We start from the raw sequence: 25,301 nt of genomic DNA, 5'->3' as shown, positions 1-25,301 counted from the left end.
AACACCAGACACTGTATGAAAGAAACACTGACAGGTTAACGCTGTTAAACGCTGCATCAGACAATGAACTGAATCCAAAGATCAGGTGCGTCAGACTGTTATAAACAACATCAAACCCCAGTGAATGTACAAAAGACAAGATCAGATCAGATAAGATAAGATATCACTTTATTGATCCCCTTGGAGAAATTCAGATGCCACAGCAGCAACTGGCGGAACAGTGCTAAGGAAATTAGTAATAAAAGGAAACGGGTAATAAAATAAAAATTAAGGTAATGTGCATAATATAAAACTATAGAGACAAATAAATGCAAATTATAAAAGCAGGTTAGATGATTAGGAGGACCTAAAGACTGAAGTGCACAAAAATCTGCTTTGCCTTTCCTTCACTTCCACTGAAAACCAGGCAAAGTGGGAATAAAAAAAACAAAAGCATTCCTGGAGCTCAACCGGTGGAGCGCATATCATTAAGGTTCAGTCCTGATCACAGCGGCACCTCTCCTCTCTCTCTCTCTCTCTCTACTGGGACTGAATAAAATAAAACAGAAATGCCAAAAAAACATAATCTTGAAAAAACAAAAACATGATTTTTTTTTTTTTTTTTTTGGCATTCCTGCTCCATTGTATTCGGTCTCAGTCGGGACACAGAAGAGGAAGCTTCACCCCTCCGTGTTCGTGCAGAGTTTCCATTTAAGCACCGACCCCAAGGGATGGGGATGGGGATGGGGATGGGGATGGGGTTAGGGTTAGAGCGGCTTCAGCAAACGCCCCCGCACACCGAAACCCAAAAACAATCAATAAAAACAACCAAAGTAATGGCAGTGACTCTCCTCACCCTGCAGTCAGCCTGAGAAGAGTTTCAGCTCTGTGAGCAGTCCGACCCCAAGGCAGCACCGGCCCGGCTGGAGGGTGTGGTGCTGGATCTGTTCAGTAAATCTTGTGGTGTGTCTCTTTTTAAAACCTTCAGAGATAACAAGAATTCTGTTTACTTAGATATGATGAGATTGACGAGAACTTTATTGATCCTGAGGGGAAACAGAATCAGAATCAGAATCAGAATCCTTTTATTGGCCAAGTATATTTGCACATACAAGGAATTTAACTTAGTGGTTGCTTGTGTACTTTGTTAAAGACAGAAAGAATAAAACACAATATAAAGCAATAAAAACAGTATATAAAAAAGAAAAAACAGTATATATATGTGTGTGTGTATATATACATATATATATTATATAAACAACACAAAAAGTAGATGAAAAGATGAGATCAGAAACAAATACAGAATGTAGTTATTGCACTGTTTGAATAATGCACTATGTTGGATAAAAATAAAATTAGAGGTCTGCATTGGAAAACTAAAGAAAGAAAGAATATGAATAAAAAGGTGATGCAGGATTTAAATAAAACATTAAATACAGAGCCTCTTCATCTGCTGGTTAAGAATAATTCTTACTATGATTAAGTGAATAGTAATAATAAACATTATTTGTATATTATTTGTATACATAAAATGCAGCTTCACAATTTAGCAATAAATTAAAAACAAACCAAAAGACAATGTAAAAAGGAAAATGACAGATAAATAAATAAGAAAAGGTAAATAGTTTTTTTGGAGCTTGTTAATTTTAACCACTAGACTGAGTTTGACTAACAGTGTCTGGTCTGTATGACTTGTGAGTACAGCAGGTTGCTTCAGTCAGTCTGACCTGTGGGTCCACACCTGGTACTGGTCTTATCGGGGTTCTTGCCTTATCTGCTCAACATGTCTAAAGTTTAGAAACATGTGAAAAATGGTCCGCAACTCCCAACAAAATGCTCCACCACTAGAATTTCAAAATCTATTTATTTTGCAGAGCACATAATGTCTGAAGTTCAGTTTATTAACGGTTTGAGGGCTTGCTGACCGACTCTATACACACACACACACACACACACACACACACACACACACACACACACACACACACACACAGCAGTAACCAGAATCAGAATCAGAAATACTTTATTGATCCCTGAGGGGAAATTGGGTTACGTTGCAGTTGCTCACATTCTAGAAGAGAAATATATATATATATATATATAAGCATAGAGAAAATATAAGAAAAATAGAAATAAGAAAATAAGAAACATGTGAAATATGTGTATTATACTACAATATATAACAATAATAATATAGAAATAAGAGAAATAAGAAATATGTACAAATATGTGCATCATACTACAATATATACAACAGTGTAAATAATTAAATAATTATTGCACAGTTGAATTATTGCACAAAATTATTGCCAGAATCAGTATTGCACAGTTTAAAATATAAAAGTATGGGGTTATAAGAGCCAGTCTGTCATAACTACTTCTTGCACGTTTTAAAGATGATTTCTAGAGTTTTAGTTTGACACCAACTACAGTTATACTCAAACTGTCATTAAAGACGTGCGGTCCACTGGGCAGAGCAGATTCTCACAGCTGCCACTCACTGCTTCTGCAGGTCAGTCATTTAACAGTCTGAGTCCTGCACAGTGTTAAAGGATCAGGCCGGTGTTTTTTAATGCATTTCTTACTGTCAACAAATCCTATGAAAATAACAAAATCAACAATGCGTTTGCTCTCCTCCCGTTACTTTCTGACTTCCCACGTTCCGTTTTTAGCCGTCAACCCGGAAGTCATTGGCTCCAACTGTAAGATAAAAACCTTGAAATTCAGCTCACAAAGACAGTTTACATTTTAAAAATCACTAACTGTTACCACAAAAAGTCAGGCTGTTGTAGTTATTACCAAATCAAATTCAAAAGGGAACAAATCCTTCATTACGCCGGGGACTATTTTCTGTACTACGGAACTACTTTCCTGAGATGGAAAAAGTGTTTACAGCCGACTTATTAAGTTGTTTGAGGAAAAAGTGGTCCGGCCCGGTGCATGGGGATGATGAAATATGCTGCAGAGCAGCAGCATGGCTCTGTGACGGGTTTTTAATCGTTTTTTAATCGTTTTTTAACCGTTTTTTAATACAATGGAGTTCTATGGCTGCTGGGACATGGCTGCATTGGGCAGCGGCTACATGGACCAGACTTGCTGGCAAAACAAATTCATTGCTGATTTTGTTATTTTCATAGGATTTGTTGATGGTAAGAAATGCATTAAAAAACACCGGCCTGATCCTTTAATATTCAGGGACATGAGCCGCCTGGCAAGTAAAGATTCATGTTGGATTTGTTTCGGGTGCCGTGACGCAGGAAGCTGGCGGTCCTCACTGATCTAGTTTCCAAACAATCAAGGTTTAATGGTGCCAAGCGTTGAAAGCATGCTGGCAAAGGACAGTCACCATGAATCACTGCACCTCTGACGCATCAGTGTCAGAGAGGAGAGACCGGTCTGAACGTCAGCTCCATACGCAGGTTGAAGTGTAGTGAATGGATGAATGAATTCGATTACAAGAAATTAAATTCAAACAAGCCAGGACCAGAGTACAGAGTATACAACGTCAAACAACAGAGAAAGAAAATAAAGAAACTAAAGCATCTTTCACCTTCAGATCTTCAGACCATCATTGAGTCGGGCAGAACTCCTAAATCACGGACAGAAGCTTACTCTGTGTTACTGAAAAATCAAAATAAATATTAATTAAACAATCTTTCTTGCCTTCTTTTCCAGGCTTTTGAGATAAAGTTAGCAAACTTAAACACATCAAAATTAAACAGCCATTCCAGTCTTTGCTCGTCTGAACACCAGAATATTTCAGGGTTTTGTCGAACGATTTCATGGAACAGTAACTCTCTTAAGTCATCATAATTTGTACAGTACAAAAGAAAATGGGACTCGGTTTTCACGTCACCCAAATCACACAGCTCACACAATTGACCAACCTGAATGGCCAGAGGAAGAATACCAGCTCTCAACCATCGGGCCTCTATATAAATGAGATGTAACATATAATTCAGGGCCAAAATTCTGTTTGATATGCACATAATGTCCCTAATTTTGGCTTCAACAGAACGTTTTCCAAACCGTTTTTCTTCAAATCTCAGTGAAAGCTTATTTTTTTAATGGAGCTAACATTACAGCACAGATTATAGTAGTGGTTGATGTTGCAGAGCCGCTAGCTCACGCTCCACTGAAACCCTTTAGAGGCTGAAAGGACGATGCTGAAGGACAGTGGGAAACAGAGCAGACTGTGTTAGAGTTGTATGCCGTACCTTAGTGTTGTCTGACTGTATTCTCTTGTCTTATGGATGTTCCTCTCTGTCATGCATGTCCTCTTCAGTTAACGGTAATTCTACTCCAGATACTCTTCTGCTCTGATGTTTTATTTTCATTTGATTCCATGTATATTATAAACCCAGTGGAATATCAGATCATTCATTCGATAAAACCCACATCCCTGTTAAATTTTCATTTTTTTTTTTTAATTTTAGTATATGTATTTTATTAACTCCACCCCATCTCAGCACAGCTGTATTTGTAAGTGTGTAGCCTAATGTAAGGAAGCACAGAGGGCAAATCCATTATTGGCTCCTACAGCAGCAGACGGGCTGGGCTCAGCTCACCAAGTCCAGAGGAAACCAGCATTCACTCTGAATATCTCAGCAGTAGGGCTGGGCGATATGGTTGAAATCAATATCACGATAATCATAAGGATTTTTCTCGATATCGATATATATCACGATATGGTTCATGTACGCTAAATCACGTTAAATAATCAAATACATGTTCATCTCATTGAACCGAATGGTGATGTTAGGTGTGATGTCAAACAAAACAGAAATATTCAAATAATATTCCTACCATACCTCATTTTATCAGAGTTTTTAAGTAAAATTTGCTTGTCATCATCAATTCAGACAGCAGAAATGTGTCACGATATTAAAATATCTTCATATCATCACGATATGATTCCGCTGAAAGACGATAAACGATAATATCGAATTATCGCCCAGCTCTACTCAGCAGTATGACATCACATTATAGGGATGGGACAACCTGCGTCTCTCACGATGCGATTCAATAAGTGGTCTGAGGTTCAGGATTCAGCGCCGCCTCGATACGACGTGATCAGTTAAAGAATTCTGTTTATTTCTGAGACTCAAATCTTTCCAGCGATGTCATCGGCTGCTAGAATGTAAACAACAATTAAAAAAAAATGTCCTTACAAAGTGACAATAATATAATTTGGATGGAGAGCTTGTGAAACTGTGATGGTCAAGAGTCTCATTAGTGATACGTATTTAGAGCTGCAACGATTAAGCGATTAGTTGTCAACTATTAAATTAATCACCAACTATTTTGATAATTGATGAGTAATTTTTTAAGAAAAATAAGTCAAAATTCTCTGATTCCAGCTTCTTAAATGTGAATATTTTCTGGTTTCTTTCCTCCTCTATGACAGTAAACTGAATATCTTTGGGTTGTGGACAAAACAAGACATTTGAGGACGTCATCTTGGGCTTTGGGAAACACTGATCCACATTTTTCACCATTTTCTGACATTTTATAGACCAAACAACTAATCGATGAATCGAGAAAATAATTGACAGATTAATCGACAATAAAAATAATCGTTAGTTGCAGCTGTATACGTATTGTCACGCGATATATTGAACTTCGATATATTGTCCCATCCCTATTATATTATATTATATTATATTATATTATATTACATTTGCAGCATTTAGCCGACTGAGCAGCTGCTCTTCCACCCAGAGTCTTTTGAATATTTGATTATTGAGGAAAAGTCCATTTCCTGAATGTTTTTGAATTGAAAGGGATTTGAACCCAGCCCTGCTAACAATATATTTAATAATATCCGATAATACGGTGTACAGTATATATAAAAATAATAATAATAATAATATATATTTCTGTGAATCACATTTAGTCTGTCAGCTAGCTGCCAGGTCAGGTATGCTGAGGTTACACTTGTTGTTTCAATATGACTTTGTTAGGTGTAGCATCAGTATGTCAAGTTCAAATTTAGCAGCTCTACCCCGGTATAATAACTGTGTGATGATGATTTATTGATGTCACACACACCACCTTTTTTTAGATGCAGATAGCAGTTCTGATACTTCAAATTAGGGCTGAACAATTAATCAAAATTTTATCGAAATCGCAACATGGCCTACTGCAATTTTCAAACCGCAGGAGGCACAATATTTGTTAAAGGTGAAATGTGTCAAAATAGCATTTTAAAGTAAATATTGTGGTGCTGCAGAGATGTCCTGGCCTACACATCATATTCTACAGACTTAAGAAAACATCTTTGTTTGGTACAGATCCCCGCAAAAATCACACCATAATCATTTTAATACGTTTTTCAATGAAAATGAGAATAATGATGTAAAAATTATAATTCCTTCTAATATCGCAAATCATATCGCAATTGCAATATCAGTCAAAATAATCGCAATTAGATATTTTTTCAAAATCGTTCAGCCCTACTTCAAATTGGAAGCTAGTTTACAGGAAAGTATTGCCTTAAGTCCTAGAAAGGACTTTTACACTTTTGCTAATATCCTGTAACACTTCAGTACCTGCGGCTGAATATGTTTGATTGACAGGTGTTATAGAAGTGTGGTGTGATTCACTGGAAACGATGCTGTGCGTCTGGGGCTGTTACCGTCCTGAACCTGGAACTACAGTGTGCTTACTTCAACTGACGAGACATTTGAACTAAAAATCACGTTGATAGAACAAGTGTAACCCTAACCCAGAGGAACCAGGTCAAACCAGCCTGTCCTCCTGCTGCAGATAGAGCTGCAGCAGATAGATCAGTCACTCAGTGTTTTCTCCGAGCGGTTAGGTTTAGTGATTCCACCTCCAGAGAACCAAGTGTGACCATTTGCCTGAACCTGCTACCTGCTAGAAGACTGTGTCACTGTTGTGGTTTTTTTTTTTGGACTAACATGTGACTGGTGCAGAAGAGGATCAGGGCCACGTGTGAAAAGTTTCAGTTCCGACTTCAATCTCAGAATTCTGACTTTATTCTTAGAATTTCCTTATTCGTAGAAAGTTAATTCAGAATTCTGAGATTAAAGGAATAGTTCACCCAAAAGTGAAAATCCTGTCATCATCTCCTCCCCCTCATGCCAGTTGAAACTCAGGTGAAGTTTGTCCATATAACACACAGGGAGGCTGCAGCACAACTCCATAGCAGCCTTCTCCAAAACAGCTGAAGTCAGTGGGGACCAGTTCTTCAGAGTTCCAGAAAGACCTACAGTATATTTACACCATCATTTAGTGCAAATCTGAACTCTGTTTTGGAACTCTAAAGCAGTGGTTCTCAATGTGGGGTCCGGGGACCAACGGGGGTCCTTGAGGGGGTTCCAGGGGGTCCCCAGCAAATTGAGGAATTGTTAAACCTCAGCATTATTTCATTTAGTTAGAGAATGTAGAAGAATGACTGTTTTGATCATAGCTTCGCTGTTATCTCTCTACCTACAATACAGATAGTCATGGAGTTCTGCACAAAATCATATCTAACAGTAAAAAAAATATTCTCAGGTTTGTGTTTGAGAGACAAAATCTCATCAAATGGGGGTCCGAGGCTCTAATGTGGACTCGATTAGGGGTCCTTGATGTGAAAAAGGTTGAGAATCACTGCTCTAAAGAACTGGTCCCCACTGACTTCAGTTGTTTTGGAGAAGGCTGCTACCAAGTTGTGCTGGCAGCCTCCCTGTGTGTTATATGGACAAACTTCACCTGTGTTTCATTTTGGCATTTTGGAGGGGGAGTAGATGATGACAGAATTTTAATTTTTTGGTGAACTATTCCTTTAAAGTCAGAATTCAGATTTCTGAGAATAAAGTCAGAATTCTGGAATTTTGAGTTTCCATGTGGCCCTCATCCTCTTCCGTAGATTGGTGCTTTTTGTGTGGCACATGTTGATGCACAGCGTCACTAAACACATTAAGCCCCGCCCACTGGCTCCATGCTTCTCTGTGCTGTTCGCTCATCATTAACCTGTCGGTTCTGTGTTGTTTTTCCCATCATGCTTTGTGTTGCTGCTGCCTGACTCCACTCCTGTCTGATCTGCCATGATGACTCTTGTCTTTTGGCTTCTGGTTCCCCTCCTCCTCTTCCTCCTCTTCTTCCTCCTTCTCTTCTTCCTCCTCTCTTCTCTTCCCTGTTTCCTTCCCTTTTTTCCTTCTCTTCTCTCTCCCACCTCTTCCTCATCTCCTCCATTCTCCTTATCTTACTTCCTCTTCCCTTTCTTTGTTTCTCCTCCTCCTCCGTTTTCCTCCATCGTTTCTCTCCTCTTCTTCATCCTCATCCTCCTCTTCTTCTCCTGCTTCCTGTTCTCCCCTCCTTTTCCTCCTCCTCCTTGTCGGCTCTTTCCGCTTCCTCTTCCCTCCTCCTACTCTTCTTCTCCTCTTCCTTCCCTCCTCCTCTTTTCTCCTTTCTTCCCTCTCTTCTTTCCCCTCCTGCTCTTCTTCTCTCCTCTTCTCCTCTCCTTATATTTCTACCTCCTGCTACTCCTCTTCCTTTTCCTTCCTCTCTCCTCTATTTCCTTTTCCCCATTCTTCTTCTACTTCTATTGTCCTGCTCCTCCTCTTCTACTCCTTTCCTCTCCTTCCCTTTCCTGTTCCACCATTATTCCTCTTCTTTCTTTCCTCATCCTTCTCCCCATCCTCCTCTTCCTCTCATTTCATCCTCTTATTCCTCTTGTCCTTCTCCTATTCCCTTTCCCTCATCTTTCTTTTTTATTCTTCCGCTGCTACTCTTCTTCTACTCCTTACTCCTCCTCTCTTCTTCTTCCTCTCCCTCCTTTCTCCTCCTCTTACTCCATTATTCCTCCCCCTTGTTTCTCCTCATCTTCCTTTTCTTTTCTCTTCCTCTTCTTCTTCCTTTCCGCTCTCCCACTCCTCTGTCTCCTGTCCCTCATCCTTCTACTTTTCTCTATCCTCCTGTTCATCTTCTCCTCCTCCCTCCTCCTCCTCTTCCTCTCTTCTTCTTCACCCGGCTGGTCCTGAGCAGAGGAGGCTGAAGGTGAGTGTGTCAATATTTTATTTATTCATGTTTTAATAAGAATACACTCATAAACTCCAGCATTACTGTAGGGGCGTGGCGATATGGACAAAATCAATATAATGATGATCATAAGAAGTTATTTCAGTATTGATATGTGACAATATGCAAAATCTCATGTTAAATAGTCAGATTGCTGTTCATCACATTAAACTGCATGGTGATATGAAGCAGCATAAAACACTAATTCAGCTTTATCTGTTATATCTGACATTAATGTTGGAATATGTCTAATATGTTTTCTCCTTCCTCTCTTCCCTTTCCTCCAACTCTCTCTCTCTCTCTCTCTCTCTCTCATGCCTTCTGTCTCAATGTCTCTCTACCGCCTCACTCTTGCTTCTTTCCCTCAATCTCCCTCATTCCCTCGCTCCCTATCCTCCCTCTCTCTCCTCCCTCCCTCCCTCTGTCCCTCCTTCCTTCTCTCTCTCTCATCCCTCTCTTCCTCCCTCTCCCTCCCTCCGCTCTCTCCCTCTTTCCATCCCTCTTTTCCTCCCTCTCCCTCCCTCCTCTCTCTCCCTCTCTCTCCTCCCTCTTTCCCTCCCTCTCTCTCCTCCCTCTCTCCCTCTCCCTCCTCTCTCTTCTTCCTCCCGCTCTCCCTCTCTCTCTTTCTCCCTCTCCCTCTCCCCTCTCTCTCCCTCCCTCTCTCTCTCTCTCTCTCTCCCTCTCTCTCTCCTCCCTCTCTCTCCCTCCCTCTCTCTCCTCCCTCTCTCCCTTCCTCTCGCTCCCTCTCTTGCTCCCTCTCTCCCTCCCTCTCTCTCCCTCTTGCCTCTATCTCCCTCATCCTCTCTCCCTCTCCTCCTTCTCTCCCTCCTTCCTCCTCTCTCTTCTTCCTCCCTCTCTCTCCCTCCCTCTCTGTCTCTCTCTCTCTCTCTCTCTCTCTCTCTCCCCCTCTCTCTCTCTCTCTCTCTCTCTCTCTCTCTCTCTCTCTCTCTCTCTCTCTCTCTCTCTCTCTCCCTCCCTCCCCCTCTCTCTCTCTCTCTCTCTCTCTCTCTCAGTGTCTAACATCGACCATGTGGTTCTGGATGAGGATAACTCTGGGTCCAGGAGGCTGCAGAACCTGTGGAGGTGACAGATGAACCAACACACTGCTCACTTTCTGCTAAAACAAACACATCATTTGGTCTGAACACATCTGAGCCTGTAGGACGTCTGTAAAATCTGTCTATCACAACCTCCTGGAATAATCATACGTGTCGTTTCTAACACGTATCTGTTGTGGTTGTATGACTGTTAGTTTGTACATTAGAATATCGCAAGTGCATTTTTATTTTGGCAAAAAAAAAAAATGTATCCGAGGTTCTCTTCCCATCTTAAAAAAAGTAAAACACCTGTATTAGTTATTGGCTTATAAATTGGTGTTTTTGTTTTGTCAGCAGGAAATATGACTAACATTAGCAAACACCAAAGAACAAGAACAACTGAGACGAATCCATTGAAAGACTCAATTTATATATATCAATATTTGTTTCAACCCAGCTGATTAAACACACGTAATTCCTTTTTTCATTTTTTTGCGTCACGTCAGACGATTGTTTAATTCCATTTCGGATGGAAACAGCTAATCTGGTTCACCACACACTCCCCAGCCACACAGCTCTGACTCACTGACAGCAAGTGTGTTGCCAACTGTGTTTCCTTCAATGAATTTGTGTTTTGTGTGTGTGTGTGTGTGTGTGTGTGTGTTACAGAGACTCCAGAGAGGAGGCGCTGGGTGAATACTACATGAGGAAATATGCCAAGTCATCAGGAGGGGAGCAGTGAGTATCTTCCTGATCAGATGGTTTCATTTAGTTTATTTGTTTATTTGTAAGGGACAAGTACAGAGAAACACTGACAGTTGCAGAAGCAGTGTCCGATGTGCTGTGCATGTGTGTTTAGCTGCTGAAGCTAATTTCCAACACCAGTCCCTTGATGGGCATTGATGGTTCAAGCAATCATTAAAATTACATTTTGCAGTTTAAAATCAGTGCATATATTAATAAAGCCAGATAGCATTGATAGTTCAAGCAATCAAGTGCATATAGTAATAAAACAAGAGCAGCAACCATCCATGACAACACACAAACAAACAGACAAATAAAAAAAAAAAACACGAAACAAAGAAAACAAAACCAAACAAAACACAAAACATCTTTTTTTACCAAATAAAACAAAACAAAACGAATCACAAAACATTTTTAGCATGAGCTCAAATACACAAATAATGACTAGTTGGTGTCATGATTCCAGTTCTGGCCGAGTTTTAACCAGGACTTGACTGTTAAAACCCTGAATCTGCTTTGAACTGGCAGGTAGGGAGTTTCAGAGGGTTTTGCCTTTAATTGAGAATGCAGTTTGTGCAAAGGAAGCCTCACAGTGTCTAACTCTACAGTTTCCTTCACACCGTCACCTGTCAGACTCTCTAAAGGCCCGTTCACACCTACAGCGAGAACTGTAAACTACAGCAACACAGTGTTCGCACCACAGGGAGATCTGTGATCAGTAGCAGTGAGCTACAGAAAGCTCCACCCCCTTCTTTCTTACAACTTTAATCTGATTGGTTGAAAATGTTTTACCATTGGCTCTGCATCCAAACAATCTGAGATCAAACCAAAAATATAGTTCTAGTTATGGTTTTGGATGTTTTTTATAGTTATTGTTGTAGTGGGAACACAGACTCAGAGTTACTGAGAATGATTTCAATCTCGTATAGCCGGACTTATCTTTATCTTTATTTATCTTTATTGTTATGGCAAGGCAAGGCAGCTTTATTTGTATAGCACATTTCATACACTGGGGCAATTCAAAGTGCTTTACAGGGTGATAAAAATACAGTAAAGGTAAAAGATTTACAATTTAAAAAGTGCAAAAGTACCGACAAGAGATACAAAAGATAAAAGACTTAAAAGTAACTAGTAGATGTGAATTGGTGTTAAATCTCATTTGACAGGATATTGTGCAGATTAATTTAGCACAAATGAATCCTGTTTAAAGCTAGTATTAACTAACATGGCTGTTTACTAGTCTGCAGTGGTTTATTCAACCTGCTTTGCACCATAAGGACTTGGGAAGACTTTAGCAGCACAACAGTAATAATTTATTATTATTTATTTGCAGTGTGACTGTTAAATCTGTTTGAAGGGAACCTGCGTCTGTTAAATGGATTCCAGTGTTGAGTGGGAGCCGGTGCAGCTGTCGTATTTGGTCAGGAAACTTTTTAAAAAACGGCCAATATCTCAACATCATTTTTGGAAGAACCATGTAGCTTTTATGCCACCAACCAGTTTGTCAGAGTAGCTGTCACTTTTTTCACATGGAGAACTCATTTTGGAACCAAATTCTTGCGAAACTCTTGACTTAGAGATATATGAGTGGAGGAGTATTTGTGGAAAGTAAAATCAAGATACTTTAATGAATTGTGTCACCTTGATCTGCATGTCAACAGCTTAAAACCATAACCAGGTTTCATAATACTATCTTGTCTTTCTTCTTCTTCTACTGCGTCTAGTTTCTCCGGAGGGTCCGAGGAGCTGTCTGATGACATCACCCAGCAGCAACTGCTTCCTGGGGTCAAGTACGTGAAACACATCCACCAATCAGCAGCGAGATGCCTGCAGAGATATTGATGAATACAAAGTGTTCACATGATTGATATTTCTTTGTCGTCTTTAGGGATCCTAATCTGTGGACAGTCAAGTGTAAGGTGTGTGCCGTCCTTTTGTTCCCTGGAATTGTGTTTTTTCACTCAAATGCACGTGCGCACACACACACACACACACACACACACACACACACACACACACACACACACACACTCACATTTCCTAAACTCAACATTGTCTTTCCAGATCGGAGAGGAGAGAGCGACAGCCATTGCGTTGATGAGGAAGTTCATTGCCTACCAGTTCACAGACACAGTAAGAATCTGATTTTTATTTTATTACACAAATAAAATTCTCAATTCTGATTGGCCAGTGAAGGCATTCTGAGGTCTGTTGCTTCTGAATATCAGACGCTGTTTCACATCGAATCACATCACTCCAGTCGAGAAGTCTGGTCATGGTCCCCCACCAAAGGGGGGGGGGGACTATGGATTGGGCTCTGTCCGTTAGTTTGTTTGTTTGTTTGTTTGTTAGTTAGTCACACTGTAACGTTGACTTTGTGCCGCTAGGGGGGCGGAATTGACAATGAATGGGGACTCAGTGGTAAAGCAACACAGTTAAATTTATCATAGGTAACATAATAGTCTACACACTTGGAGACATCAGACTGGGTTGATGTGTTTCTTTCTGCATTCACCAGTCGCATAAACAAATGTTTCAGCTAATGTTTGACAAGTTACCAATATTCCTTAAAAGCCATATATGTGTCCCTAGCTGACATTAAACAGAAAAAAATATTCACCGACATTCCCATCTGGGAATGCAATGCATTTTGGTACTTTCACCGTTTTAGTGACCAGGCTTGTTCACTACATATTACAGTGCATTGTGGGAAATATGTAGCGCCCTCAAAATCATTCCACAATATAATTTTACGATTCGGACACTAACAAAAAATGTCTGACGTACGTATTAGAGCCCTAAAACACAGACAGTGATCCATTCCGGCCACAGCCCATGTTTCTGTAGAGTTCCAGAAAGAGCAAAAAGTGACAAAAATAACTCCATACACCATAATCCAAGTGTTGTGAAGCCAGACGTGGCTCCAAAAGACCAATATTGACTTCATCCCCCCCACTCTCCCCCCCTCAGCCTCTCCAGATCAAGTCGGTCGTGGCCCCGGAGCACGTCAAAGGCTACATCTACGTGGAGTCGTACAAGCAGACCCACGTCAAGTCGGCCATCGAGGGCGTGGGCAACCTGAGGATGGGCTTCTGGAACCAGCAGATGGTTCCCATCAAGGAGATGACGGACGTCCTGAAGGTGGTGAAGGAGGTCACCAACCTGAAGCCCAAGTCCTGGGTGCGGCTGAAGAGAGGCTTGTACAAGGACGACATCGCACAGGTGGGACTACTTTTTTTTTGTGTTAGATTACTTCCAGATTGCTGCGATGCACAAAGCTGGAATTCGAGCTTAATTTCTTATAGTTTTTTAGAAAATGATTTAAGCTGTAAGGCACTGAAAGCCTGTCGTAGGTGAAAAATAAGCTTCACCCTTGTGGGTCAAAATGAATGAGCAAGGGTTCAAGAGTCTTCCGTGAATTCTTTATTCAGACATGCATGGTTCAGTTCAGAGAAGTGACAAAGAAAGGAGTGGAGAGGATTCACTTATATAGATTAGAGCAGTGATTCTCAACCTTTTTCATATCAAGGACCCCCAATTTAGTCCACATTAGGGCCATGGACCCCGATTTGATGAGTTTTTGTCTCTCGGACCCAAATCTGAGAATATTTTTGTTGTTAGATATGATTTTGTCCAGAAAACTATTTATATTGTGGGTAGAGAGATAACAGTGAAACTATGATCAAAACAGTCATTCTTCTACATTCTCTAATTGTGTTCACTTCTTGTAAATTAAGTAATGGTGAAGTTTAACAATTCAATCAATTTGCTGGGAACCCCCTGGAGCCCCCTCAAGGACCCCTGGTGGCCCCCGGACCCCACGTTGAGAACCACTGGATTAGACTGGATCTTGACACAGAGCTCAACCCACAGTTCAGATTCCTTGAGACAAAGCCAGCCAACTTAAACCTAGTATGGAAACACGTATCGATAGCATAAACTATTGTCCCCCTATAAGAACACTGAAAACCACTCATAACCATATATAGTGGACATGCACACATACATGCACTGATAACATCATTATGATATATAGGGAAAAAAACACTCTACTCTGCAGGACAAAGGAAACAAAGGACAGAGTATGTTATTCATTAAAAAAGACACAGTATTCATTTTATTTCTTACAGTGTTAGTGACCATAATTCATTGCACTTCTGACGCAGCACATGCTATTTCTCACCCACACAGTCTGTTGAGGAGGCAACCTGTTTGTGATTAGCTGTATGTTGTACTGTCCTCACTGAAGTGGAGATACTTTACAGATGTCCCGCCCACATGAAACCACACACTCCCATTGGAGAAGATTCTGTCCCGAGGATCCAGTCTGAGAAGATGTTTGTTAGTTATGATGAAACCACACTTGCCAACCTTGAGACCTCAAAAATAGGGAGGATTTTGAAACCGAAGCGGGAGGTTAGGGTTAGGGTTAGGGTCAGAGACTTTGTTTCCTGCATTCTGGTGACTTTTAAAGAATGAAAATAACAAAATAATAAGGACACCGCAACAGCATTTTTATGTTAAATACTACTGCATCAGGTCTCCTTTTCCCAAGCAGGCATACGATGCTTTGCTGGTCCTGGTGCCCTGTCATCGCCTTCTTATGTTTCTCAGCCTCTCGATGGAGATTCACGTCGGTGTGCCCCCCCCCCCCCCGGCTACATTTTTCACATCAAGGACCCCTAATTTAGTCCACATTAAGGCCACAGACCCCCATTTGAGAGTATTTCTATCAGATATGATTTTGTCCAGAATTCCATGACTATCCGTATTGTAGGTAGAGAGATAACAGAGAAACTACGATCAAAATAGATTCTTATACCTTCTCTAGTTGTGTTAACTTCTGAAATAAATGAAATAATACTACAATTTAACCATTCATCAATTTGCTGGGGACCCCCAGGAACCCCCTCAAGGACCACTGGTGGTCCACTGGTGGTCCTTGAGGAGACCCCACGTTGAGAACCACCAGTATAGAGTATTTCTTTATTTCTTTCTCTTCGAACTCTCCATTTCTCTCTCCGTCAAGAAGACAGTCACTCACTGAGGAGGACGAGGCGAGTGGCTGTCCTCGCCATGGAAACGATACACTTGGTGTAGCTGTACTATTATAGAATTTTTAGAGTCGTAGGGCTTATACACGCTGTACAGAGCCAGAAACAGGTAGTGATAACGAAAAGGAGAAATACGGGAGAGTTGTGACCCTGGGAGGAAACCGGGATAGGGCAATGAAAATCGGGAGGGTTGGCAAGTATGGATGAAACTGAACCATTCTTCACTGTGCTGGCGGCCCCTAGAGGCCGCTCTGGGAACCACAGCTTTCATTTGTTCCTGGAATCAGTCTTTTGAAGCCAGCTGTGATGTTTGTGTCGTTCTATAGGTGGATTACGTGGAGCCGAGCCAAAACACCATCTCTCTGAAGATGATCCCTCGAATAGACCTGGACCGCATCAAGGCCAAGATGAGCCTGGTGGGGAAAACACAACACACACACACACACACACACACTCACACGGAAGCAGACGTACACAACACACACTTCGACACACACTCCCTCATCCTCTCCACCATTGTCTGTCTGTCTGTCTGTCTGTCTTGTAGAAAGACTGGTTTGCAAAGAGGAAGAAGTTCAAGAGACCTGCTCAGAGACTGTTTGATGCTGAGAAGATCAGGTACACACACACACACACACACACACACACACACACACACACATACAGCCAACCCTAACCCTAACCCAGCCTTTTTAGGGAACACAAAATCGCACAAATATCTATAATGCAAATCAGAGAACATGGATATTTCCCAGCTTGGTGATGGCTGCATTTAGAAATCTCTGGTAATTTATTAGAAATGGAAAACATGTGCGGGGGGGGGGGGGGGGGGTCTAAGGTGTGATCAGTCGCACAAACTGAAACATCATGACTAAATATCACACATGAAAAGCACTAAAAATGTTATTGTTTCATTTCTGGGAGAGCTTGGATATTGGATATGGGAGGGAACGTGGTTTGAATGGACATGATGTTGGAGCTCATGCACACACATCTAGTGGATCAGAGAAGTATGGGAAAAGTATTCAATTATTTCCAGCAGTCTTTTAAAAATAGATGAAAATCCCCTGGAAGCTTAGGAAAGTTCTGGCAATGTCCCGCCACTCTGGACTCTGTGTAGGCCCGCTCGTTGTAACGGCTGTCAGGACAAGAGCTTCAGCTAAATATCTCAATGTAAATGAAGTGAAATGATGATCCTGTAGTGAAGCATGCAAACCATCAGTACCAGCTGTGGTTATGGGGTGCAGCGGGTTCCTTCACCGGCCTGGAAAGAATGGAAAGGTAACGACGTGTGAGTGTGTGTTGATGCCTTCTGTCAGTTTATCAAATAAAACTGGTTCCAAACTCGGATCAGGACTGAACTGTCAATGCCAGATGGAGGACTTGTCGATGTTCTGACCTTCTGCTGACTGACGCAGACCGGCTCCGACTTTTTACAGAAAACTTTCCACCACTTTCCTGATCTGGCAGGAGAAAGTTTATTTTTATGTGGCCCGGAGGCATAATGTTTTTGGGTTGTCCGTCTGTCCCATTCTCATGAACGCGATATCTCAGGAACGCCTGGAGGGAATTTCATTACATCTGGCACAAACGTCCACTCGGACTCAAGGATGAACTGATTTAGATTTTGGTGGTCAAAGGTCAAGGCCACTGTGACCTCACAAAAGACGTTTTTGGCCATAACTCAAAGATTCATACGCTAATTATGACAAAATTTCACACAAATGTCTAATAGGATATAATGATGAAGTGATGGCATTTTATATCCAAAAGTTCAAAGGTCAACCTCACTGTGACATCATAATGTTTTGCTTACCACTGTAGCTGAGAAAACGATCTTGGGTCATTCTACAAAAACGGTGGAAGTGCTGTCACTTACTTTTGCAGACACCAAAATCCTTTAAGTTGACCTAATAATCACATTAATTATATATGTTCAACTAAGGACAGTCAAATATGACCTTGCAATGATTTAAGTTTATTGTTTATTGGCGGAGGCATATAACCGCGAGGCAGTTATTTCTAGTTTTGTTTTGTTCCCTTTGATCAGGCAGTTTGAAACGGTGATCGGCCAGTCACCGCTTGAACTGCCTGACCGATGTTCTGTAGTTTCAGGTCTCCGGTCATTTCACGTATATTTGTTATTGTGGAGAATCATCTTCATCTGTAGAGTGATATGACGTAGCCGATAGGGGCCCGGGGGCAACGTGTCTGTCAGCATAAATCCTAATGAGCGCTAACCAAAATATTCAAACCTAGTCGAGAAATTCAAGTCTTGAAAAAGTTTGGAATTTTGAAATCAAAACTGCGTAGGAACCACAGTGCAGCAGCAAGGCAGCAGGTACAGCAGAGTAGAAATGACAGACTGAGGCTTTAAGTGTGTATGTGATTGACAGATGGGTCGCTAACTGACTGTTTGATTGACAGGTCTCTGGGAGGCGAGGTCAGCCATGACGGAGACTTCATGATCTTTGAGGGAAACCGCTACAGCCGCAAAGGATTCCTGTTTAAGAGCTTCGCCATGTCCGCTGTGGTGAGGACGATGTTTACCTTCAGAAACCACAAAACTAAAGGGTTTCTCGGGAACCTTGTTGTAGGGGTTCTTCAAGCTGAAACCCTAGAGGAACCCAAGAAGGTGCCCTGAGGAACCCCTTCAGTAACAGTGTGTGAACCCTGATGGTTCTTCCAGGAGCCTCTGACAAATTGCTGTTGTCATGTGAAGACCTCGTGATGCCAGATTTGATGATTTTTATGTTTTAACTTCAGTTGAAGGACTAAATGGTGCTTTCTGGAATTTCCTTGAATCTTAGACTTAAACTCTTTTAGATCCCATTGGATGAACTCAAAACAAAGCTGTTTTTATTTAGTTCCTAGGATAGGAGGTTTTTAACCTGACAGTGGCAATGTAGGGGTTCTTGAAGGAACCCTAGGGATGATTTCTCTAGTGAGGAACCCTACAATGCCAACTGGCTCCCTTTTTAGATTCTAGAGGAACATCAGATTAGTCCCTAATTTTTAGAGTGGTTAGCCATGTATGTTTTAGATTTGTATCAGGTTTACTGTGCGCCCAACTCCCATTCACTTACAAAGGAGGCTCATTTTCCTGCTTTTCCTCACATCATTTCTACAAGGTTTAAGGCCCCGCCCCTCCAGCCAGACACTGCTGATACCAGATCTGACCTTAGCCCCTGTCTGTCTGTCTGTCCCCACCTGTCTCACTGTCTGTCTGTCTCTGTCTCAGAGGAAGTGAAGCCGATGCTGTGTCTGTATTGATTGTCGACTGACTAAATTAATTGGTTATTGATTGATCACTGACAGATCACAGACGGAGTGAAGCCCACTCTGTCAGAACTGGAGAAGTTTGAAGACCAGCCAGAAGGAATAGACCTGGAGGTGGTCACCGAGTCAGGTACTGTGTGTGTGTGTGTGTGTGTGTGTGTGTGTGTGTGTGTGTGTGTGTGTGTGTGTTAGATGGAGGTAAGGGTTAGGCTTAAGATAAAAGTCACGGTTAGGCTTGTATTGGTTAGGTTAAGGTTATAGTTAAGTTCAAGGTTAAGAATGGAAAGAGATTACTGCCAGCAGAGATTGCATTTGAATTGCAGAAATGTGAATGTGGTTAAGTGAAGAGAGGGGCGGAGCCACTGCTGGCTGCCTCGGAGGAGGCGGAGCCTTCCAGTCGTCACTCAGGTGTGTTTCTCAGGGAAGTAAATCTGAATTGAGAGAACCAAATTTGAAATTACAGTTAAAAGTTGAATTCAATAATAATCACATTCAATTTCATGCCTTTGGGTTCAGTTTCAAATTGTGCCTTAGAAATCTTAATTACAGAATCATTTTTTCAAAACAAATTCACATATCTGATATTCAAAACCAATCTCAGCCAGCGCTGATCTCTTTCCATTGATAGGCTGAAGTTTAAGGTGAAACATATATTTTTTAGTTTTTCAATAAAGGTTAAAGGTCAAGGTTAGACATACAGTATGCAGGGTTTAGGGACTGTCTCCACAAATGGAGGTGTTCAGATCAATAATGATAATACGAGACAAACTGTATTGATCCTCAAGGGGAAAGTCATCACAGTGGCAAAGAATAGAGGTGTAGAGTGGAGAACAGAGTAAAAACACTCAAAATGTAAAGAATATAATAAAGATTTTAATAAAATAAAATATGGAAGAAGATGAAGAATACAAACATAAGAGAGGATATGAAGACGGGGTGTGAACAGTTTCTACTGGCTAAAAAGAATTCTTAATAATGTGAATAATTTGATTTGCATTGCTCCTCTTATACATCAAGTGAAGCTCAAGGTGGATTACAATGAGAAAATCTGTAATATTTGTGTGTGTGTGTGTGTGTGTGTGTGTGTGTGTGTAGGTAAGGAGCGTGAACACAACCTGCAGGCTGGTGACAACGTGGAAGTGTGTGAAGGAGAGTTGATCAACCTGCAGGGCAAAATCCTCAGCGTGGACGGCAACAAGATCACCATCATGCCCAAACACGAAGACCTGAAGGTACACACACACACACACACACACACACACACACACCAGAGTACACACAATGCCTACATACAAGCTCAAAATACACACACTCCCTCTCTTTCCTTGATTCAACTCAATCTCTAACTCAACTTCATTCTTAACTCATCTTCCTCTTATGATTCTCTGCGTGTGTGTGTCTGTGTCTGTGTGTGTGTGTGTGTGTGTGTGTGTGTGTGTGTGTGTGTGTGTGTGTGCGCGTGCAGGACCCCCTGGAGTTCCCGGCTCATGAGTTGAGGAAGTATTTCCGGATGGGCGACCATGTGAAGGTGATCGCCGGGCGGTACGAGGGCGACACCGGCCTCATCGTCCGGGTGGAGGAGAACTTCGTCATCCTCTTCTCCGACCTCACCATGCACGAGGTACCCAGCTGTGTGTGTGTGTGTGTGTGTGTGTGTGTGTGTGTGTGCTCATCAGGTAGATTGAAAGCTGCAGTAAATTTTCATTTCAGGTTTATTTTGGGTGTTGTGATGCATGGAGCTGAAGTTCAGTCCTGGTCTTTCTTGTGTATGTAGTTAAAATTAGGGCTGCAACTAACGGTTATTTTCATTGTCGATTAATCTGTCGATTATTTTCTCGATTAATCGATAAGTTGTTTGGTCTATAAAATGTCAGAAAATGGTGAAAAATGTGGATCAGTGTTTCCCAAAGCCCAAGATGACGTCCTCAAATGTCTTGTTTTGTCCACAACCCAAAGATATTCAGTTTACTGTCATAGAGGAGGAAAGAAACCAGAAAATATTCACATTTAAGAAGCTGGAATCAGAGAATTTTGACTTATTTTTCTTAAAAAACTTTACTACTTTACTTACTACTTATTACTCAAACCGATTAATCGAGTATAAAAATAGTTTGCGATTAATTTAATAGTTAACAACTAATCGATTAATCGTTGCAGCTCTAATTTACTGTTGGGCAGTTTAAATTCTAACAATGCAACGTATTTTATGAGCTTATCGTATGTTTTGCGTGTAAAACCTTATTCTGCAAAGTAACTAGTAACTCCAGAGATGCAGTGGAGGAAAAGTAGAAAGTCTCACAGAATGGAAATACTCAAGTAAAGTGCCAGAACCTCCAGACTGTACTGAAGCAGCGTACCTGAGTAAATGCACTTAGTTGAGGAGTAAACCCTTTTGTCACAAGCTGTACTTTGCCCTCGCTTCACTAAAGTACAGATTATCTGATGGCAGTTCAACAGGCAGCTAATGCCAAGCTGTGGGAAACGTCAGGATGTGTGTGTGTGTGTTTGCATATTTACATATTTGAGGAAGTGTTAGGTCTATAAGCAGCGTTGACCCCCTCTTCATTGGGTAGCCTACTTATCTTCTGACCTCTTGAAAATGTCATGATGTACAAGTCTCAAAAACATGACACATATTTTAACAGAATTTTTTTTCATTTTAGATTTAAAAACAAAAACAAATATAGGTCTACCTCCCACACTTGTTAGGGGTTCAAGCCAGTAGGACTGAAATCTTTTCCATATTTTTTACCTGTCAGTAAAGGCTTGAACCCCTTTCATGGCCACTTGCCACTTTGTGTTTGCACTTCACACGTCTCACCCTGTCGTGTGTGTGTGTGTGTGTGTGTGTGTGTGTGTAGTTGAAGGTGTTGCCCCGGGACCTGCAGCTCTGCTCGGAGACGGCGTCCGGCGTGGACGCTGGAGGACAACATGAGTGGGGGGAGCTGGTCCAGCTGGACCCCCAGACTGTAGGAGTCATAGTCCGGCTGGAGAGAGAGACATTCCAGGTAATACACTGTTACAGGATGGAGGCAGGATCTAGACCCCCAGACTACAGGAGGTACAGTACAGCCAGAGAGAGACATTGGAGGAAGGAGTCTACTATAGCAGTGGTTCTCAACGTGGGGTCCGGGGACCACCAGGGGTCCTTGAGAGGGTTCCAGGGGGTCCCCACCAAATTGATAAATTGTTGAACTTCACCATTATTTCATTTACAAGAAGTTAACACAATTAGAGAATGTAGAAGAATGACTGTTTTGATCATAGTTTCACTGTTATCTCTCTACCTACAATACAGATAGTCATGGAATTCTGGACAAAATCATATCTAACAATAAAAATATTCTCAGATTTGGGTCAGAGAGACAAAATCTCATCAAATGGGGGTCCATGGGGGCCCTAATGTGGACTAAATTAGGGGTCCTTGATATGAAAAAGGTTGAGAATCACTGTACTATAGGATGGACGTGGGGTCTAGACCCAGACTGTAGAGTCACAGCACGGTCAGAGTCATTCCAGGTAACATGTTACTATAGAACCGTAAGATATTCTAGGTGATAGACTGCTGCAGGAGGATTTAGATGTGTCAGCTGTTGCAGGATGGTCACGGCTTCTCCATCCAGGCTGTTTTGTGGAATCATCCCTTCCAGTATCGGAAATGCCTCTGATAAGCCTAAAATGTTGGATCGGGTATCGGCGAGTACGCGAGTCTATGCATCGATCCGATATCACGTCATTTATTAGCCCAGAAGAAAATCAACTTTAAAGTAGTTTCACCTGGATAAAACGGCCGTTTTCCTGGAAATCAATTCTTCTTCGCTGCTCTAAAACGGTAGCCTACACAGCAAGTTGCGCTGTGCTGCCACAGGGAACTACTTTTTTAGAGCTGCGAAGAAGAATTGATTTCCAGTAATTTATCACATGATGATAGCTCATTTACACTACACAGGCTAGCAAAATGTCAGCAATTTGGCAATAATTTAAAGGACAATTTAAAGGAATTGTTATTTATTCCTAGATTTATTTATTTATGTTCTTTTTCAGTTATGACTGACTGTCAAACTAGATAATAAAAGAAAGTTCTATGGCATTCATTCTCTGTATGTATTTGTTCATGTTTTACAAAGGGTTTAACCTGAGCCAGGCCATACAACAATGATAGCAATCATATCACATCCATACAGGGTTAGTAGTATACAGCTGTTAAAAAATAATAATTATATATATATTTTTTTTTAACGCACTGGTATCGGATCGATACTCGGTATCGGCCGATACGCAAGTTCAGGTATCAGTATCGGGAAGGAATAAATGGTATCGGAACATCTGTAGTTTGGCAGGTATTCAGCCCCCACAGGACAGTAAAGGGCCAGCCTTTGGTTCAGGTCTAACACCCGGTCTTGTCTCGGTCCAGGTGCTGAACATGCACGGCAAGGTGCTGACGGTGCGGCACCAGGCGGTGAACCGCAGGAAGGACAACCGCTTCGCCGTGGCGCTCGACTCCGAGCAGAACAACATCCACGTGAAAGACATCGTCAAGGTCATCGACGGGCCGCACTCTGTAAGGACCGGAGGACCTTCTGCTCTCTCATTGGCTTTAATGCCTTAAGTGTTTCCTTCTGAAATGAGATCCACAGTCTGAGAAGAATTGTTTGCATGAAAGTAAACCTCATTGTGGGAAACTTCTAAAGTTAGGAGGCATTTTAACACCTTTGCTTACAAAAAGTTTTTGAGGAAATTTATTGAGGATAGAATCATTTGTGGTTTTGAAATCCTCTCCAAAATTTATTCATAGTTCATAATTGATTCATAATTCATATATATATTTTTTTTTTCAACAAAATCCTTCAGATGTTACTAAGAGAATTATGTGCCAAGTATGGACCAGGTATTGGACCTGGTGGATGGTGATGAGACAGAAAACACATGAAAATATATTCATGCATTAACGTTTTTTTATTCTTTAACTTCCCCCATGTGGCCAGATATACTGGAAACAGTTTGTAATGAGTACTTAAAATGTGAACAAATGTGTTTTCCATTCATAATTTGGTGTGTGTGTGTGTGTGTGTGTGTGTGTGTGTGTGTGTGTGTGTGTGTGTGTGTGTGTGTGTGTGTGTGTGTGTGTGTGTGTGTGTGTGTGTGTGTGTGTGTGTGTGTGTGTGTGTGTGTGTGTGTGTGTGTGTGTGTGTGTGTGTGTGTGTGTGTGTGTGTGTGTGTGTGTGTGTGTGTGTGTGTGTGTGTGTGTCCTCCAGGGTCGAGAGGGGGAGATCCGTCACCTGTTCCGCGGCTTCGCCTTCCTGCACTGTAAGAAGCTGGTGGAGAACGGAGGAATGTTCGTCTGCAAGACGAGACACCTGGTGCTGGCCGGGGATCCAAGGTCAGCACCTCATTGGCTGAATACTCAGCGCAGTATTGATTATGTAAATCCATTGATTTGCATATTCATGACCAACATGTTGATTTGTTGCAGCTGTAGTTATCACAAAAAGAAATGGAAAACATTGCCAATTGCGTCAACATGATTTTAAAAAATGAAAAAAGCAAGCATTTCTGGCAGTAATCGCAACAATGAAGTTTATTATTAAATGAACACTTGAGCCGTGAGTTCTCAGAACACCTCATTTTTCATTTCCGTTTTGGAATAGAGTGTAAACAGCATGTCAGTAAACTTTAAATATTTAAATCCTTGGCGTTTCACACTGTGAGCGGTCCTGTTTCAGCCCAGAGACGTGACCAACTTCACAGTGGGAGGCTTCGCTCCCATGAGCCCCCGCATCAGCAGCCCCATGCACCACGGGGGGGGAGGTGAGTGTCCGGCCCGGGACCTGCTCCACGCAAACACACACACACACACACACACACACGCACACACACACACACACACACACACACACACACACACACACAAATCTACTCTGTCACAGAAGACAGGACCTCAAGCATGTGTTTAGTCTAGGCATGCTGTGTTTCAGATAGAGCCTCTACATGCAGATACTGCTACATGAAGGAGAAATTAAGAAGTAGTGGTTTCTGATGTAAACACCAACAACCGTCACAGGGACAGATTTACTAAGAGGCAAGCTAATTACTGCTGTGCACAAAAAGTTAACTAAAAATGTTAATTAAAAAATGAAGTACTTCGAGACATGCTTGTGCTAAAGGGCTGTAGAAAGAAACG

At 41.5% G+C, this 25,301-nt stretch overlaps 1 protein-coding gene across 1 annotated transcript in view; it reads left to right on the top strand.

Annotated features, from left to right (window-relative positions):
- LOC139654683 (transcription elongation factor SPT5-like) overlaps positions 1 to 24,928 on the top strand; it is a gene marked incomplete at its 3' end in the record, with an annotated part of 30,144 nt that extends 5,216 nt beyond the window's left edge. The window contains 18 exon segments of the mRNA XM_071531823.1: positions 4,265 to 4,270; positions 8,974 to 8,985; positions 10,020 to 10,089; positions 10,713 to 10,781; positions 12,512 to 12,577; positions 12,676 to 12,706; positions 12,852 to 12,920; positions 13,758 to 14,009; positions 16,168 to 16,257; positions 16,389 to 16,459; positions 18,269 to 18,374; positions 19,160 to 19,250; positions 20,216 to 20,352; positions 20,586 to 20,741; positions 21,982 to 22,128; positions 23,535 to 23,681; positions 24,376 to 24,500; positions 24,849 to 24,928. Coding sequence (XP_071387924.1) covers positions 4,265 to 4,270; positions 8,974 to 8,985; positions 10,020 to 10,089; positions 10,713 to 10,781; positions 12,512 to 12,577; positions 12,676 to 12,706; positions 12,852 to 12,920; positions 13,758 to 14,009; positions 16,168 to 16,257; positions 16,389 to 16,459; positions 18,269 to 18,374; positions 19,160 to 19,250; positions 20,216 to 20,352; positions 20,586 to 20,741; positions 21,982 to 22,128; positions 23,535 to 23,681; positions 24,376 to 24,500; positions 24,849 to 24,928 — 1,725 coding nt within the window.
- Positions 24,929 to 25,301: the final 373 nt, after the last annotated feature.

The sequence above is a fragment of the Centroberyx affinis genome, unplaced genomic scaffold (genome assembly GCF_046629955.1).
Source record: "Centroberyx affinis isolate AG114_WGS23_722 - 3 ecotype Tasmania unplaced genomic scaffold, CSIRO-AGI_Caff_v1 ptg002135l_1, whole genome shotgun sequence".
Lineage (NCBI taxonomy): Eukaryota > Metazoa > Chordata > Actinopteri > Beryciformes > Berycidae > Centroberyx > Centroberyx affinis.
Note: the sequence above shows the minus strand (reverse complement) of the source record. Positions and strands in the feature narration are given on the sequence as shown.